Source organism: Phyllobates terribilis, unplaced genomic scaffold (genome assembly GCF_046119375.1).
Source record: "Phyllobates terribilis strain yellow unplaced genomic scaffold, ASM4611937v1 Scaffold_9__5_contigs__length_417890890, whole genome shotgun sequence".
Classification (NCBI taxonomy): domain Eukaryota; kingdom Metazoa; phylum Chordata; class Amphibia; order Anura; family Dendrobatidae; genus Phyllobates; species Phyllobates terribilis.
In genome coordinates this window covers 390,740,195-390,760,140 of record NW_027362769.1, presented here as the reverse complement: position 1 = coordinate 390,760,140, position 19,946 = coordinate 390,740,195, and the positions used below count along the sequence as shown (strand labels likewise).

The 19,946-nt window shown below is 45.9% G+C and overlaps 1 protein-coding gene across 1 annotated transcript in view; it reads left to right on the top strand.

The window, feature by feature from the left end:
* Window positions 1-1,570: 1,570 nt before the first annotated feature.
* LOC141162508 (uncharacterized) overlaps window positions 1,571-19,946 on the top strand; it is a 64,182-nt gene continuing 45,806 nt past the window's right edge. The window contains exon 1 of the mRNA XM_073648684.1: window positions 1,571-2,506. Within this exon, the coding sequence (XP_073504785.1) occupies window positions 1,586-2,506 (921 nt within the window). The 5' untranslated portion in view covers window positions 1,571-1,585. The remainder of the gene's footprint in view (window positions 2,507-19,946) is intronic.

Genomic DNA, 19,946 nt, shown 5'->3' with positions numbered 1-19,946 from the left:
GCGCTAAAACTCTCGCTAAGGCCTTTGTCAAGGAAATTGTCAGACTTCATGGCGTTCCTACTGACATTGTTTCTGATAGGGGTCCTCAGTTCGTGGCTCGTTTTTGGCGTGCCTTTTGTGACAGGTTGGGAATTCATTTGTCGTTTTCGTCCGGATATCATCCTGAATCTAATGGCCAGACAGAAAGGAAAAACCAGGATGTTGAGCAGTTCTTGCGTTGTTTTGTGGCAGACAATCAAGAGGGGTGGTCTGAGTTTCTGCCACTTGCCGAATTTGCTCTGAACAATCATACATCTTCTTCTGCTGGTTGTTCGCCTTTTTTTTGTTGTTCTGGGAGACATCCGTCGTTTGGGTCGTTCTCCAAGTTGGGATCTGCCGTGCCTGAGGAGGAGAATTTTTCCGGTGATTTGGAAAGAGTTTGGACGGATGTGCGTGGTAATCTTCAGGAGGCCAACAGAAAATCTAAAGACTACTTTGATAGGAAACGACAGGAGGTTTTGTTCGCTGTTGGTGACATGGTTTGGTTGTCCTCTAGGAATCTGCGGTTGAGGATTCCTTCTAAGAAATTGGGTCCCAAGTTTGTAGGGCCCTTTAAGGTGCTTCAGGTTGTCAACCAATCTGCTGTTAGGTTGGAGGTTCCTACCTCCTGGAGAATTAATCCGGTCTTTCATGTCTCTCTGTTAAAAAAAGCTGTTGTGTCGGATGGTGACGCCTCTGCCTCTGTTCCTCCGGTGGTGGAGGACGGGGAATATGAAATTTCTCGCATCCTTGACTCTAGACGGTATAGAGGTAGTTTGCAGTATCTTGTGGCCTGGAAAGGTTTCGGACCCGAGGATAACTCTTGGGTGAGGTCAGATGATGTTTCCGCGTCCAGACTTATCAGAGCGTTTCACAGGAGATTTCCTGATAAGCCTGGTCCTAGGGGATCCGGAGGATCCTCTTAGAAGGGGGGGTACTGTTAGAACCTTGCTGTTAGGTTTTTTTTCCTTTGCTGGTCACATGACCTTGTTGGCCTATTTAATCCTGCTCCGCCCTTCTGGCTTTGCTGGACTTCATTGTATATCTACTTTCTAGCTAGCCTGTGCTCTGTATCTAACTCTGTTAGTTTGCTTGGTCTACGGACCTCTATGTTCTATCTATTTTGTTTGTTCGTCTGTCTGCTACTATTTCTGTTAGGAGGTGTCCCATATTCCTCCCAGTCCTTAGTACTTGTAGGGATTCCCTCCCCACATCTATAGGTCTCCGTACAGACTAGATTAGGACTTTAGCAGGTCTGATCGCAGGATCAGGTTCCCTGTTACATCGTAGGGATTCAGCTGAGTCCTATAGTAGGGACAGATCTCCTCTCTTTCCTTAGCTTTGGTAGCAGAACATAACACAAATGACCAAGTTCTCCAAAAAATATGACGTAGTGGTCATGGGAGATTTCAACTATCCAGACATTTGTTGGGAATCTCTCTCAAGTAAAACTAACAGGTCAAGCAAATTCTTATCCTCTCTTGCTGACAACTTTATCTTCCAAAAGGTAGGGGAGAAAACAAGGGGATCTGCTACTTTGGATCTAATCCTTATAAACAGGGAGGAAATGGTTGAGGAGGTAAAGGTGGCTGGGACCCTAGGAGGCAGCGATCATGCTATTATAGAATTTTGGATAACTAGAGGAGGAAGACATGTGAAGACTCAAACTTCAAGGTTAGATTTTAGAAAGGCAGATTTTAAGAGACTCAGAAAGAGAATAGGAGGGATCCAATGGCTGGATGTCCTTAAGGACAAAAATGTCCAGGAAGGATGGGAAATTTTTAAAAATGAGATTCTCAAAGCACAATCGTTAACAATCCCGAAAAGTAGGAAGAATGGGAAGCATTTAAGGAAACCAGGATGGATGAACACAGAACTTAAACACATGCTAAAAAGAAAGAAAGAAATGTTTATTAAATGGAAAGAGGGAGGTATATCTAAAGAAGATTATAATGCAGTCTGCAGATCCTGCAGGGCACGTATCAGGTTAGCTAAAGCTGACAATGAATTAAGGCTTGCAAGAGATGTCAAAAGCAATAAAAAAGGATTTTGGGGGTATGTCAAAAGTAAAAGAAAAGTCAAAGATACTATAGGATTTTTACAGGATGAAAATGGAGAAATGGTAAGAGAGGATGTTGAGAAGGCCGAACTTTTTAATTCCTATTTTGCATCTGTTTTCTCTCAGAAAGAAAATGTAACATCAACTGATCTTCACTGTCCTTTTAAAGGAATAGAGGAATCCAAGTTATCTGTAAACAGAAAGATTGTGAGGGAATATTTAGCTAACATAAATGAGTTCAAGTCTCCAGGTCCAGATGAATTACACCCCAGAGTACTGAAGGAGATCGTAGAAGAAATTTTAGAACCACTCTCCATAATCTTTGAAAATTCTTGGAGAACAGGAGAAGTCCCAGAAGACTGGAGAAGAGCAAATGTTGTTCCTATCTTCAAAAAGGGGAAGAAGGTGGACCCTGGGAACTATAGGCCGGTGAGTCTGACTTCTATACCAGGAAAGATCTTTGAACAAATTATTAAACAACATGTATGTAAGTACATGGATAAGAATGAAGTGATTAACCAGAGTCAGCATGGGTTTGTAACTAACAAGTCATGTCAGACTAACTTAATTTCCTTCTATGACAGAATCACTGACTGGGTGGATCAGGGAAATGCTGTAGATATAGTATATCTTGACTTCAGCAAAGCATTTGACAAAGTATTTCACACCATCCTTATTGAAAAAATGACCAAGTATGCAATGGACCAGGCAACTGTTAGGTGGATTCATAACTGGCTTAGTGATCGGACTCAAAGGGTGGTTGTAAATGGCTTCACATCCAGCTGGATGAATGTCTCAAGTGGGGTACCACAGGGCTCCGTCCTGGGACCTGTATTGTTCAACATCTTTATCAATGATTTAGATGAAGGAATTGAGGGTAAACTGATTAAATTTGCTGATGACACAAAGCTAGGAGGGATAGCTAATACTAGAGAAGAGAGAGAGAGGATTCAAAAAGACCTAAATAAACTGGAGCAGTGGGCAGCAACCAACAGAATGGTTTTTAACAGGGAAAAATGCAAAGTACTACATCTGGGCAATAAAAATGAAAAAAGCATATACAGAATGGGAGGAATAGAGCTAAGCAACAGTACATGTGAAAAAGACTTAGGTATACTAATAGATCATAGACTGAACATGAGTCAACAGTGTGATGCAGCAGCAAAAAAGGCAAATACAATTCTGGGATGTATTAACAGAAGCATACAGTCTAGATCACGTGAAGTCATTATCGGTCTTTACTCCTCTTTGGTCAGACCTCATCTGGAATACTGTGTACAGTTTTGGGCACCACATTTTAAAAAAGACATAGACAAACTGGAGCAAGTTCAGAGAAGAGCGACCAGAATGGTGACTGGTCTGCAAACCATGTCCTATGAGGAACGGTTGCAGGATTTGGGAATGTTTAGCTTGCAAAAAAGAAGACTGAGAGGAGACTTAATAGCTGTCTACAAATATGTCAAGGGCTGTCACATTGTAGAAGGATCATCTTTATTCTCATTTGCACAAGGAAAGACTAGAAGCAATGGGATGAAACTAAATGGGAGGAGACACAGATTAGATATTAGAAAAAACTTTTTGACAGTTAGGGTGATTAATGAGTGGAACAGGCTGCCACGAGAGGTGGTGAGTTCCCCTTCAATGGACGTCTTCAAACAGAGGCTGGACAGACATCTGTCTGAGATGATCTAGTGAATCCTGCTTTGAGCAGGGGGTTGGACCAGATGACCCAGGAGGTCCCTTCCAACTCTACCATTCTATGATTCTATGATTCTATGATATAGCTGGTGACAGACAGATTGCTAAGATACAGCTGGTGACAGGCAGTGTGAGATCATGTAGCTGATGACAGGCAGGGTACGAAGATATAGGTGGTGACAGGCAGAGTGCGATAATATAGCTGGTGACAGGCAGGGTGTGATGATATAGCTGGTGACAGGAAGAGTGTGATGATATAGCTGGTGACAGGCAGAGTGTGATGATATAGCTGGCGACAAGCAGTGTGCGATGATATAGCTGATGATGGGCAGTGTACGATCATACAGCTGGTGACAGGCAGTGAGCGATGATATAGCTGGTAACAGGCAGTGTGCTATGATATAGATGGTGACAGGCAGTGTGCTATGATGTAGCTGGTGACAGTGTGCGATGGTATAGCTTGTATCAGGCATTGAGCAATGATATATCTGTGTACGATGGTATAGCTGTTGATGGGCAGTGTACAATGATATAGCTGGTGACAGGCAGTGTGCGTGATATTGCTGGTGACATGCAGTATTATTATTATTATTATTTATTATTATAGCGCCATTTATTCCATGGTGCTTTACATGTGATAGGGATATACATAGCAAAACCATTTACATAATCTTAACAAAACGAGTCAGCGACTGGTACAGGAGGAGAGAGGACCCTGCCCGCGAGGGCTCACAGTCTGCAAGGGATAGGTGAGGATAAAGTAGGTGGGGGTAGAGGAGGTCATGCAGTAATGTGGTGGGGTGGTGGTTACTGCAGGTTGTAGGCTTGTTGGAAGAGGTGGTTTTTCAGGTTTCTTTGAAGGCTTCCATGGTAGGCGAGAGTCTGATGTGTTGGGGTAGAGAGTTGCAGAATAGGGGGGATGCGCGGGAGAAATCTTGCATGCGATTGTGGGAAGAGGAGATAAGAGGGGAGTAGAGAAGGAGATCTTGTGAGGATCGGAGGTTGCGTGCAGGTAAGTACCGGGAGACTAGATCACAGATGTATGGAGGAGACAGGTTGTGGATGGCTTTGTATGCCATGGTTAGGGTTTTTTAACTTGAGTCTCTGGGCAATGGGGAGCCAGTGAAGGGATTGACAGAGGGGAGAGGCCGGGGAATAGCGGGGGGACAGGTGGATTAGTCGAGCAGCAGAGTTTAGGATAGATTGGAGGGGCGCAAGAGTGTTGGAAGGGAGGCCACAGAGCAGGAGGTTGCAGTAGTCAAGGCCGGGGATGATGAGGGCATGCACTAGTGTTTTTGCAGAGTCTTTGCTGAGGAATGCACGGATCCGGGAGATATTTAGGAGTTGGAGTCGGCAGGAAGTGGAAAGGGCTTGGATATGTAGTTTGAAGGAGAGTTCAGAGTCCAGGGTTACCCCGAGGCAGCGAGCTTGAGGGACTGGGGAGAGTGGGCAGCCATTGACGTTGATGGATAAGTCAGATGGGGGATATGAATGAGAGGGTGGAAAGATGATGAACTCTGTTTTATCCATGTTGAGTTTTAGAAATCAGGCAGAGAAGAAGGATGAGATGGCGGACAGACATTGTGGGATTTTGATTAGTAGGGAGGAGATATCGGGTCCAGAGAGGTAGATCTGTGTGTCATCAGCATAGAGGTGATACTGAAAGCCGTGAGACTCTATGAGCTGTCCCAGGCCAAAGGTGTAGATGGAGAAGAGCAGAGGTCCTAGAACTGAACCTTGGGGGACACCGACAGATAGGGGGCGAGATGAGGAGGTGGTGCGTGAGTGGGAGACGCTGAATGTCCTGTCTGTTAAGTATGAGGAGATCCAAGATAGGGCCAAGTCAGTGATACCAAGAGATGAGAGAATCTGTAGTAAGAGGGAATGGTCGACTGTGTCGAAGGCAGATGACAGGTCCAGAAGGAGGAGGATGGAGTAGTGTCGCTTGGATTTAGCGGTTAGTAGGTCGTTGGTGACTTTGGTCAGGGCAGTTTCAGTCGAGTGATGTGGTCGGAAGCCAGATTGGAGGCGGTCGAAGAGGGAACAGGAGGAGAGGTGGGAGGACAGTTCAAGGTGGACATGTTGTTCTGGTAGTTTTGAGGCGTAAGGGAGAAGTGATATGGGGCGATAGCTAGTCAGAGAGGATGGGTCAAGGGAGGGCTTTTTGAGGATGGGTGTGATTGCGGCATGTTTGAAACATGAGGGGAAGACACCGGTTGTTAGTGACAGGTTGAAGAGGTGGGTTAGGGTTGGGATGAAGACTGTGGTAAGGTTAGGGATGAGGTGGGATGGGATTGGGTCAAGTACGCATGTGGTGAGGTGTGATTTGGAGAGTAAAGAGGAGACTTGACCTTCTGTAATGGTGGAGAAGTGGGGTTTGGAGGAGGAAGGTTGAGTAGATATGAGGAGAGGTTGTGCAGACTTTAGGCAAAAGCTTTGTGTGATGGTGTCAATCTTCTGCTTGAAGAATGAGGCAAAGTCTTCGGCTGAGATGAGAGAAGAGGGAGGAGGTGCTGGGGGACAAAGGAGAGAATTGAAAGTGTTAAATAGCTGTTTAGGGTTGTGAGACAGGGATGATATGAGAGATGAGAAGTAGGTTTGTTTTGCTGTAGTGAGTGCGGACTTGAAAATAGTGAGGGATTGTTTGAATGCGATGAAGTGCTCGATGAGTGAGACCTTTTCCATCTCCGCTCCGCAACCCTGGAGGCCCGTCGCAGTTCTTTAGTAAGTTTGGTGTGCCAGGGTTGCCTGTTGATTGTGCGAGCTTTGGTATGTGTGAGAGGGGCGATCGAGTCGAGAGCTGCAGCTATTGTGGTGTTATATGAAGCGGCAGCAACATCTGCATTGTGTAAGGAATTTATGTCTGTAAGAGGAAGAAGGGATTCAGAGAGTGAGTGTAGGTCAAGGTGTTTGAGGTTTCTGCGAGCGTGTGTAAGTTTGTGGAGTGGGGATTGTGCACCTGGAGAGGAGAGGGTAGAGAATGTGAGGAGGTTATGGTCAGAGAGAGGGAGAGGTGAGTTAGAGAGGTTAGATAGGGAACAGAGGCGGGTGAAGATGAGGTCCAGTGTGAGGCCATCTTTATGAGTAGCTGCAGAAGACCATTGAGCAAGGCCGAAGGAGGAAGTGAGGGATAGGAACTTAGAGACAGACGAGTGGGAAGTGTCAAAGGGGATGTTGAAGTCACCCATTATGATAGTGGGGATGTCAGTGGAAAGGAAGTGAAGCAGCCAGGTGGTGAAGTGGTCTAAGAAAGTGGTGGCTAGCCCTGGGGGTCGGTAAATGACGGCCAGTTGGAGGTCAGAGGGGGAATAGATGCGCACACAGTGCACCTCAAAAGAGGGGAGTGTAACGGAGGGTGGCAGTGATATTTGGGTGAAAGCTCAGGTATCTGACAGGAGAAAACCTACGCCTCCGCCATGTTTGCCATTGGGGCGGGGGGTGTGGGAAAGGTTGAATCTGCCATACGAAAGTGCAGCTGGGGAGGCTGTGTCAGAGGGGGTGAGCCTTGTTTCGGTGATGGCGAGGAAGGAAAGCTTGTTAGTAATGAAAAGGTCGTGGATGTAGGAAAGTTTGTTGCACACGGAGCGAGCGTTCCATTGAGCTCCTGTTAGTGCAACTGAGGAAGTGGGGATTAGTTGGATGGGTATGAGGTTAGATGGGTTGCGACAGTTTGTGGAAGGTTGTGGATAGGAGGTAGAAGTAACTGTGGGGATATGGCGAGGAGGACCAGGATTTGGAGAGATATCTCCAGCAGTGAGGAGGAGCAGAGAAAGTGTTAGCAGATGGGAGCAAGAGAGAGCATGAGTTGGCTGTCTGTGTTTGGAGATCCAGGATTGAATGTTGAGGAATAATTCTGAGGAGGAGGTGAGATGAATGGGGAGGATGGAGGGAGAGATGAAGAGTTTCTTACTCGGTGTAGGGATTTGAGGGGTTACTAGAAAGTGGAGGACTATAGAGGAAAAAGTGAGAGCTAACAGTAACATAGTTAAAAGAGAGTAAGTGGTCAAAGTGTTGGTTACCTGACTCCTGCCCTCACTAACTGCCTCTGAAATAACTGCCACTTATCTTCGAAGCCACTTTGCACAAGAAGACGCGTGCACAACCCAGCACGCGTGCACCCCTTAAGGAGCTTCTAAATATAGAGGGCACACTAAACCATCAGGTGAGGGGCATTGTGGGAGCTGCTTGTGGCTAAATTAGCAGCTGCTCACCTCACCAGGAGATGGCTGGGTGATCAAAGACAGAGCTAGGACTCTGTAGGCTCTTCAGTTTGGCACCTCTAAACATCAGATAAAATCTACAGTGGGGAAAGGACAGACATATGTGAGTATTGAATGGAATGGGACAGATAAAGCAGAAATATCAAGCGGAGAATTCTACCAGTAAGTTGAATCAGGGGAGCAGAGCATTAGATGGCAGCATATACAGCAAGCAGAGGAATGTGCAGGAGCAGAGCATGTACCAGAAGGTTGAATCAGGGGAGCAGAGAATTAGATGGCGGCATATACAGCAAGCAGAGGAATGTGCAGGAGCAGAGCATGTACCTGTGTGAAAAGAGAAGAAGACGGGTATTAGTCCATGGCCTCGGAAATAACTGCCACTTATCTCCGAAGCCACTTTGCACAAGAAGACGCGTGCACAACCCAGACAGTATGCGATGATATAGCTGATGACAAGCAGTGTGTGATGAAATAGCTGGTAACAAGCAATGTGCGATGATATAGCTGGTGACAAGCAGGATGCAATGATATAGCTGGTGACGGGCAGTGTGCGATGGTATAGCTGATGAAGGGCAGGGTGCGATCGTATAGCGGATGACAAGCAGTGTGCTATGATATAGCTGTTGACAGGCAGTGTGCGATGATATAGCTGGTGACAGTGTGCGATGATATAGATGGTGACAGGCAGTGTGCGATGATATAGCTGGTATCAGGCATTGTGCAATGATATAGCTATTGACAGGCAGGGTGCGATGATATAGCTGGTGATGGGCAGTGTGCGATGGTATAGCTGATGATGGACAGTGTACGATGATATAGCTAGTGACAGGCAGTGTGCGATGATATTGCTGGTGACAGGCAGTATGCGATGATATAGCTGATGACAAGCAGTGTGCGATGATATAGGTGGTGACAGGCAGGGTGTGATGATATAGCTGGTGACAGGCAGTATGCGATGATATAGGTGGTGACAGGCAGGGTGTGATGATATAGCTGGTGACAGGCAGAGTGCGATTATGTAGCTGGTGACAAGCAGTGTGCAATGATATAGCTGGTAACAATAGCTGTCACAATATGAATCTCTCCGATTAACCCCTTTCTGACATTGGGCGTACTATTCCGTACCTGCGCCCTGGGCTTTTTGGGCCAGATATGTAATAGTACGTCCTGGCGATATCGCCCGCACACAAGCTGTGCTGGCACAATCGCTGCCGGGTGTCAGCTGATTGTCACAGCTGACACCCGGTACTATGTGCAAGGAGCGGTGCTGCACCGCTCCCTGCACACTAACCCCCAAAATGCTGCGATCGAAGTCGAACGCAGCATTGCAGGAGCAAGGGGGGAGATAAGCTCCAATACTTACCTCTTCTCCGGTGTCCTGTGGTGTCTGTGCCCGTCCCGGATGTTGTCATGGTGACCCGATGTCGTCATGACAACATCCGGGTCACCAGGAGGCAAGAAGTTACTTTGGTCATGCGCAGTGCGTGACCCAAGTTTCTTCTGCATACAGCGCTGACTGGCTGTATATCATAGGGATGCGTCTGAATCCCTATGCTATATAATTGATCAGGCTGCAAAAAGTGAAAGTCCCATAGTGGGACATAGTGTACAAGTAAAAAAAAATTGTAAAAATATTTTAAAGAAATGAAAAAAATAATCCCCCAAAAAATAAAAATATACTGTACCCATGATAAATATTATTCTGAAAAAACAAACAAACAATAAAAGTACACATATTTGGTATCGCCGCGTCCGGAACAACCTGACCTATAAAACTGTCCCGCTAGTTTACACGGTAAAAAATAAAAATAAATAAAAAAAAAATGAAGCAAAAAACGATGCTTTATCATCATACTGCCAAACAAAAAATGGAATAAAGGCGATCAAAAAGACAAATGTAAATAAAAATACCGCTGAAAACGTCATCTTGTCCAACAAAAAACAAGCCGCCATATAGTCAGAATAAAGCGATGCAAGAACAATTCTTTTTTTCTATAAAATACTTTTTATTGTCTAAAAGCGCCAAAACATAAAAAAATATATAAATGTGGTACCACTGTAAACGTACTGACCCGAAGAATAACGCTGCCTTTTAAATTTTACCACACGCATAATGGTATAAAAAAAAACCCCAAAAAACAATTCCTGAATTGTTGGTTTTTGTTTATTCTGCCTCCCAAAAATCGGAATAGAAAGCGATCAAAAAGTGTCACGTGCCTGAAAATGGTGCCAATAAAAACGTCAACCTGTCTTGCAAAAAACAAGCTGTCACATGACTCTGTCAGTTCGAAATATGGAAAAATCACAGCTGTCAAAATATGGAGATGCAAAAACTAGCCTTTGCAAAAAAAAAGGTTTTTTTAGTGTGTGACATCTGTCAATCATAAAAACCCGATATCAATCTGGTATCGCTGTAATCGCACCGACCCGAAGAATAAAGTGGTCTAATCACTTATACCGCACGAGGAATGGCGTAAAAAATAAAGTCTAGGGTTAGGGTTCGGGTTGTGCTAGGGTTAGGGTTGTGCCAGGGTTAGGGTTGTGCTAGGGTTACGGTTAGGGTTGTGCTAGGGTTAGGGTTGTGCTAGGGTTAGGATTGTGCTAGGGTTAGGATTGTGCTAGGTTTAGGATTGTGCTAGGGTTAGGGTTGTGCTAGGGTTAGGGTTGGGCAAGGGTTAGGGTTGGGCAAGGGTTAGGGTTCGGCTATGGTTGGGCTAGGGTTGTGCTAGTGTTAGGGTTGGGTTAGGATTGAGCTAGGGTTAGGGTTGGGCTAGGGTTAGAGTTGGGCTATGGTTGGGCTAGGGTTGTGCTAGCGTTAGGGTTGGGTTAGGGTTGAGCTAGGGTTAGGGTTATGCTAGGGTTAGAGAAGAGGTTAGGGTTGGGATTGTATTAGGGTTGGGGTTAGGGTTGGGATTTTTTCAAAAGTAAAGAAAAAAAATGACGATGATATGGCAACTAGTGTTGAGGGCAAGTGCTCGCTACTTGAGTTTGCATCGGGTGCTCAGGTATGCACCATGTATCGCGGGTGCTCGAGTGACTTGCTCGAGTCTTCACTCTATATCTTTTGTAGCTGTTATACAGCCAAAAAAAACTTGCGGGGATTGCCTGCCATGCACGAGCGATCCCGGCATGTGTTTTTTGGGTGTCTAACAACCGTGAAACATGAGGGAGGGGACTCGAGCATGTCACTTGAGCACCCGTGATACATGGTGCATACCCGAGCACCCGATGCAAACTCAAGTAGTGAGCACTTGTGCTCAAGACTAATGACAACTTATTCAACATGATGACCTAATGTTATCAAATTCTGTGTCGCACTTCTGGGTTCAAAATGTTCACTATACCCCTTGATAAAATCCTTGAGGGGTCTAGTTTTCAAAATGGGGTCACTTGTGGGGGGCTTCCACTGTTTCGGCACATCAGGGACTCCCCAAATGCAAAATGGCGTCCGCCAATTATTCAAGCAAATTTTACATTCAAAAAGTCAATTGCGCTCCTTCCCTTCCGAACCCTGCCGTGCGCCCAAACAGTGGTTTTCCCCCACATATGGGGTATCGGCTTACTCAGAAGAAATTGCACAACAAGTTGCATGGTGCAATTTCTCCTGTTACCCTTGTGAAAATGCAAAATTTGGGGATGAAAAACATTTTTGTGGGAAAAAAGTTAACATTTTATTTTTACAGCTCAATGTTATAAACTTCTGTGAAGCACCTGGGGGTTCAAGGTGCTCACCACACATCTAGATAAGTTCCCTGAGGGGTCTGGTTTCCAAAATGGGGTCACTTGTGGGGGGTTTCCACTGTTTAGGCACATCAGGGGCTCCCCAAAAGCGACATGCTGTCCTCTAATTATTCAAGCAAATTTTACATTCAAAAAGCCAAATGTCGCTTCTTACATTCCAAACCCTGCCGTGCGCCCAAACAGTGGTCTTCCCTCACATATGGGGTATCAGCGTGTTCAGGAAGAATTGCACAACAAATTTTGGGGTCCATTTTTTCCTGATACCCTAGCAAAACTAAAAAAATTGGGGTCTAAATTGACATTTTTGGGAAAAAAGTTAAATGTTCACTTTTTTCTTCCACATTCCAAAAATTCCTGTGAAGCACCTGAAGGGTTAATAAACTTCTTGAATGTGGTTTTGAGCACCTTGAGGGGTTCAGTTTTTAGAATGGTGTCACTTTTGGGTATCTTCTGTCATATAGACCCCTCAAAGTCACGTCAAATGTGCTGTGGTCCCTAAAAAAATGGTTTTGTAAATTTTGTTGGAAAAATGAGAAATCGCTGATAAACTTTTAACCCTTATAGCTCCCTAACAAAAAAAAATGTGGTTCCAAAATTGTGCTGATGCAAAGTAGACATGTGGGAAATGTTATTTATTAACTCTTGTGTGACATATCTCTCTGATTTAAGGGCATGAAAATTCAAATTTTGAAAATTTCGGAATTTTCTAAATTTTCACCAAGTTTCCATTTTTTTTCACAAATAAACGCAAGTGATATCAAAGAAATTTTACCACAATCATGAAGGACAATATGTCACGATAAAACAGTCTCAGAATCAGGGGGATCCGTTGAAGTGTTCCAGAGTAATTACCTCATAAAGTGACAGTGGTCAGAATTGTAAAAATTGGCCCGGTCATTAATGTGCAAACCACCCTCGGGGATAAAGGGGTTAAGCTGGTACACAGGTGTGCAATAACACAGCAGAAAACTTCCTACAATAAACTTGGTCTGAACTTTATCCGCACATGTGAACTCTGTACTGTACATGTGGAAGTCATGTGACCACCCTTCCTCGCAAGTTTCCACATCCTGCAGGAACTTTTGAAGGTGGGTGATCTGGGACACATGGGGACCTCTGTACAGCGAAGGCTCAGCTTGTATCCCACCCTCACACACATATACAGCTACGACACAGCTTGTATCCCGCCATCACACATATATATACAGCTACGACACAGCTTGTATCCCACCCTCACACATATATACAGCTACGACACAGTTTGTATCCCGCCCTCACACATATATACAGCTACGACACAGCTTGTATCCCACCCTCACACATATATACAGCTACGACACAGCTTGTATCCCGCCCTCACACATATATACAGCTACGACACAGCTTGTATCCCGCCCTCACACATATATACAGCTACGACACAGCTTGTATCCCGCCCTCACACATATATACAGCTACGACACAGCTTGTATCCCGCCCTCACACATATATACAGCTACGACACAGCTTGTATCCCGCCCTCACACATATATACAGCTACGACACAGCTTGTATCCCGCCCTCACACATATATACAGCTACGACACAGCTTGTATCCCACCCTCACACATATATACAGCTACGACACAGCTTGTATCCCACCCTCACACATATATACAGCTACGACACAGCTTGTATCCCGCCCTCACACATATATACAGCTACGACACAGCTTGTATCCCGCCCTCACACATATATACAGCTACGACACAGCTTGTATCCCGCCCTCACACATATATACAGCTACGACACAGCTTGTATCCCGCCCTCACACATATATACAGCTACGACACAGCTTGTATCCCACCCTCACACATATATACAGCTACGACACAGCTTGTATCCCGCCCTCACACATATATACAGCTACGACACAGCTTGTATCCCGCCCTCACACATATATACAGCTACGACACAGCTTGTATCCCACCCTCACACATATATACAGCTACGACACAGCTTGTATCCCGCCCTCACACATATATACAGCTACGACACAGCTTGTATCCCACCCTCACACATATATACAGCTACGACACAGCTTGTATCCCACCCTCACACATATATACAGCTACGACACAGCTTGTATCCCACCCTCACACATATATACAGCTACGACACAGCTTGTATCCCACCCTCACACATATATACAGCTACGACACAGCTTGTATCCCGCCCTCACACATATATACAGCTACGACACAGCTTGTATCCCACCCTCACACATATATACAGCTACGACACAGCTTGTATCCCGCCCTCACACACATATACAGCTACGGCACAGCTTGTATCCCGCCCTCACACATATATACAGCTACGACACAGCTTGTATCCCACCCTCACACATATATACAGCTACGACACAGCTTGTATCCCACCCTCACACATATATACAGCTACGACACAGCTTGTATCCCGCCCTCACACATATATACAGCTACGACACAGCTTGTATCCCGCCCTCACACATATATACAGCTACGACACAGCCTGTATCCCACCCTCACACATATATACAGCTACGACACAGCTTGTATCCCGCCCTCACACACATATACAGCTACGACACAGCTTGTATCCCGCCCTCACACATATATACAGCTACGACACAGCTTGTATCCCACCCTCACACACATATACAGCTACGACACAGCTTGTATCCCACCCTCACACATATATACAGCTACGACACAGCTTGTATCCCACCCTCACACATATATACAGCTACGACACAGCTTGTATCCCACCCTCACACATATATACAGCTACGACACAGCTTGTATCCCACCCTCACACATATATACAGCTACGACACAGCTTGTATCCCACCCTCACACATATATACAGCTACGACACAGCTTGTATCCCACCCTCACACATATATACAGCTACGACACAGCTTGTATCCCACCCTCACACATATATACAGCTACGACACAGCTTGTATCCCGCCCTCACACATATATACAGCTACGACACAGCTTGTATCCCGCCCTCACACATATATACAGCTACGACACAGCTTGTATCCCGCCCTCACACATATATACAGCTACGACACAGCTTGTATCCCACCCTCACACATATATACAGCTACGACACAGCTCGTATCCCGCCCTCACACATATATACAGCTACGACACAGCTTGTATCCCACCCTCACACATATATACAGCTACGACACAGCCTGTATCCCACCCTCACACATATATACAGCTACGACACAGCTTGTATCCCACCCTCACACATATATACAGCTACGACACAGCTTGTATCCCGCCCTCACACATATATACAGCTACGACACAGCTTGTATCCCGCCCTCACACATATATACAGCTACGACACAGCTTGTATCCCACCCTCACACATATATACAGCTACGACACAGCTTGTATCCCGCCCTCACACATATATACAGCTACGACACAGCTTGTATCCCGTCCTCACACATATATACAGCTACGACACAGCTTGTATCCCGCCCTCACACATATATACAGCTACGACACAGCTTGTATCCCGCCCTCACACATATATACAGCTACAACACAGCTTGTATCCCGCCCTCACACATATATACAGCTACGACACAGCTTGTATCCCACCCTCACACATATATACAGCTACGACACAGCTTGTATCCCGCCCTCACACATATATACAGCTACGACACAGCTTGTATCCCGCCCTCACACATATATACAGCTACGACACAGCTTGTATCCCGCCCTCACACATATATACAGCTACGACACAGCTTGTATCCCACCCTCACACATATATACAGCTACGACAGAGCTTGTATCCCACCCTCACACATATATACAGCTACGACGCAGCTTGTATCCCACCCTCACACATATATACAGCTATGACACAGCTTGTATCCCGCCCTCACACATATATACAGCTACGACACAGCTTGTATCCCACCCTCACACATATATACAGCTACGACAGAGCTTGTATCCCACCCTCACACATATATACAGCTACGACACAGCTTGTATCCCGCCCTCACACATATATACAGCTACGACACAGCTTGTATCCCGCCCTCACACATATATACAGCTACGACACAGCTTGTATCCCACCCTCACACATATATATAAAGCTACGACACAGCTTGTATCCCACCCTCACACACATATATACAGCTACGACACAGCTTGTATCCCACCCTCACACATATATATAAAGCTACGACACAGCTTGTATCCCACCCTCACACACATATATACAGCTACGACACAGCTTGCATCCCGCCCTCACACATATATATACAGCTATGACACAGCTTGTATCCCGCCCTCACACATATATACAGCTACGACAGAGCTTGTATCCCACCCTCACACATATATACAGCTACGACAGAGCTTGTATCCCACCCTCACACATATATACAGCTACAACACAGCCTGTATCCCGCCCTCACACATATATACAGCTACGACAGAGCTTGTATCCCACCCTCACACATATATACAGCTACGACACAGCTTGTATCCCTCCCTCACACATATATACAGCTACGACACAGCTTGTATCCCTCCCTCACACATATATACAGCTACAACACAGCCTGTATCCCGCCCTCACACATATATACAGCTACGACACAGCTTGTATCCCGCCCTCACACATATATACAGCTACGACACAGCTTGTATCCCGCCCTCACACATATATACAGCTACGACACAGCTTGTATCCCACCCTCACACATATATACAGCTACGACACAGCTTGTATCCCGCCCTCACAAATATATACAGCTACGACACAGCTTGTATCCCACCCTCACACATATATACAGCTACGACACAGCTTGTATCCCGCCCTCACACATATATACAGCTACGACGCAGCTTGTATCCCACCCTCACACATATATACAGCTACGACACAGCTTGTATCCCTCCCTCACACATATATACAGCTACGACACAGCTTGTATCCCGCCCTCACACATATATACAGCTACGACACAGCTTGTATCCCACCCTCACACATATATACAGCTACGACACAGCTTGTATCCCGCCCTCACACATATATACAGCTACGACACAGCTTGTATCCCACCCTCACACATATATACAGCTACGACACAGCTCGTATCCCGCCCTCACACATATATACAGCTACGACACAGCTTGTATCCCACCCTCACACATATATACAGCTACGACACAGCTTGTATCCCACCCTCACACATATATACAGCTACGACACAGCTTGTATCCCGCCATCACACATATATACAGCTACGACACAGCTTGTATCCCACCCTCACACACATATACAGCTACGACACAGCTTGTATCCCACCCTCACACATATATACAGCTACGACACAGCTTGTATCCCGCCATCAAACATATATACAGCTACGACACAGCTTGTATCCCACCCTCACACACATATACAGCTACGACACAGCTTGTATCCCACCCTCACACACATATACAGCTACGACACAGCTTGTATCCCACCCTCACACATATATACAGCTACGACACAGCTTGTATCCCACCCTCACACACATATACAGCTACGACACAGCTTGTATCCCACCCTCACACATATATACAGCTACGACACAGCTTGTATCCCGCCCTCACACATATATACAGCTACGACACAGCTTGTATCCCACCCTCACACATATATACAGCTACGACACAGCTTGTATCCCGCCCTCACACATATATACAGCTACGACACAGCTTGTATCCCGCCCTCACACATATATACAGCTACGACACACCTTGTATCCCGCCCTCACACATATATACAGCTACGACACAGCTTGTATCCCACCCTCACAAACATATACAGCTACGACACAGCTTGTATCCCACCCTCACACATATATACAGCTACGACACAGCTTGTATCCCGCCCTCACACATATATACAGCTACGACACAGCTTGTATCCCAACCTCACACATATATACAGCTACGACACAGCTCGTATCCCGCCCTCACACATATATACAGCTACGACACAGCTTGTATCCCACCCTCACACATATATACAGCTACGACACAGCTTGTATCCCACCCTCACACATATATACAGCTACGACACAGCTTGTATCCCGCCCTCACACATATATACAGCTACGACACAGCTTGTATCCCGCCCTCACACATATATACAGCTACGACACAGCTTGTATCCCACCCTCACACATATATACAGCTACGACACAGCTTGTATCCCGCCCTCACACATATATACAGCTACGACACAGCTAGTATCCCACCCTCACACATATATACAGCTACGACACAGCTTGTATCCCGCCCTCACACATATATACAGCTACGACACAGCTTGTATCCCACCCTCACACATATATACAGCTACGACACAGCTTGTATCCCACCCTCACACATATATACAGCTACGACACAGCTTGTATCCCGCCCTCACACATATATACAGCTACGACACAGCTTGTATCCCACCCTCACACATATATACAGCTACGACACAGCTTGTATCCCGCCCTCACACATATATACAGCTACGACACAGCTTGTATCCCGCCCTCACACATATATACAGCTACAACACAGCTTGTATCCCGCCCTCACACATATATACAGCTACGACACAGCTTGTATCCCACCCTCACACATATATACAGCTACGACACAGCTTGTATCCCGCCCTCACACATATATACAGCTACGACACAGCTTGTATCCCGCCCTCACACATATATACAGCTACGACACAGCTTGTATCCCGCCCTCACACATATATACAGCTACGACACAGCTTGTATCCCACCCTCACACATATATACAGCTACGACAGAGCTTGTATCCCACCCTCACACATATATACAGCTACGACGCAGCTTGTATCCCACCCTCACACATATATACAGCTATGACACAGCTTGTATCCCGCCCTCACACATATATACAGCTACGACACAGCTTGTATCCCACCCTCACACATATATACAGCTACGACAGAGCTTGTATCCCACCCTCACACATATATACAGCTACGACACAGCTTGTATCCCACCCTCACACATATATACAGCTACGACACAGCTTGTATCCCGCCCTCACACATATATACAGCTACGACACAGCTTGTATCCCACCCTCACACATATATATAAAGCTACGACACAGCTTGTATCCCACCCTCACACACATATATACAGCTACGACACAGCTTGCATCCCGCCCTCACACATATATATACAGCTATGACACAGCTTGTATCCCGCCCTCACACATATATACAGCTACGACAGAGCTTGTATCCCACCCTCACACATATATACAGCTACGACAGAGCTTGTATCCCACCCTCACACATATATACAGCTACAACACAGCCTGTATCCCGCCCTCACACATATATACAGCTACGACACAGCTTGTATCCCAACCTCACACATATATACAGCTACGACACAGCTCGTATCCCGCCCTCACACATATATACAGCTACGACACAGCTTGTATCCCACCCTCACACATATATACAGCTACGACACAGCTTGTATCCCACCCTCACACATATATACAGCTACGACACAGCTTGTATCCCGCCCTCACACATATATACAGCTACGACACAGCTTGTATCCCGCCCTCACACATATATACAGCTACGACACAGCTTGTATCCCGCCCTCACACATATATACAGCTACGACACAGCTTGTATCCCACCCTCACACATATATACAGCTACGACACAGCTTGTATCCCACCCTCACACATATATACAGCTACGACACAGCTTGTATCCCGCCCTCACACATATATACAGCTACGACACAGCTAGTATCCCACCCTCACACATATATACAGCTACGACACAGCTTGTATCCCGCCCTCACACATATATACAGCTACGACACAGCTTGTATCCCACCCTCACACATATATACAGCTACGACACAGCTTGTATCCCACCCTCACACATATATACAGCTACGACACAGCTTGTATCCCGCCCTCACACATATATACAGCTACGACACAGCTTGTATCCCACCCTCACACATATATACAGCTACGACACAGCTTGTATCCCGCCCTCACACATATATACAGCTACGACACAGCTTGTATCCCGCCCTCACACATATATACAGCTACAACACAGCTTGT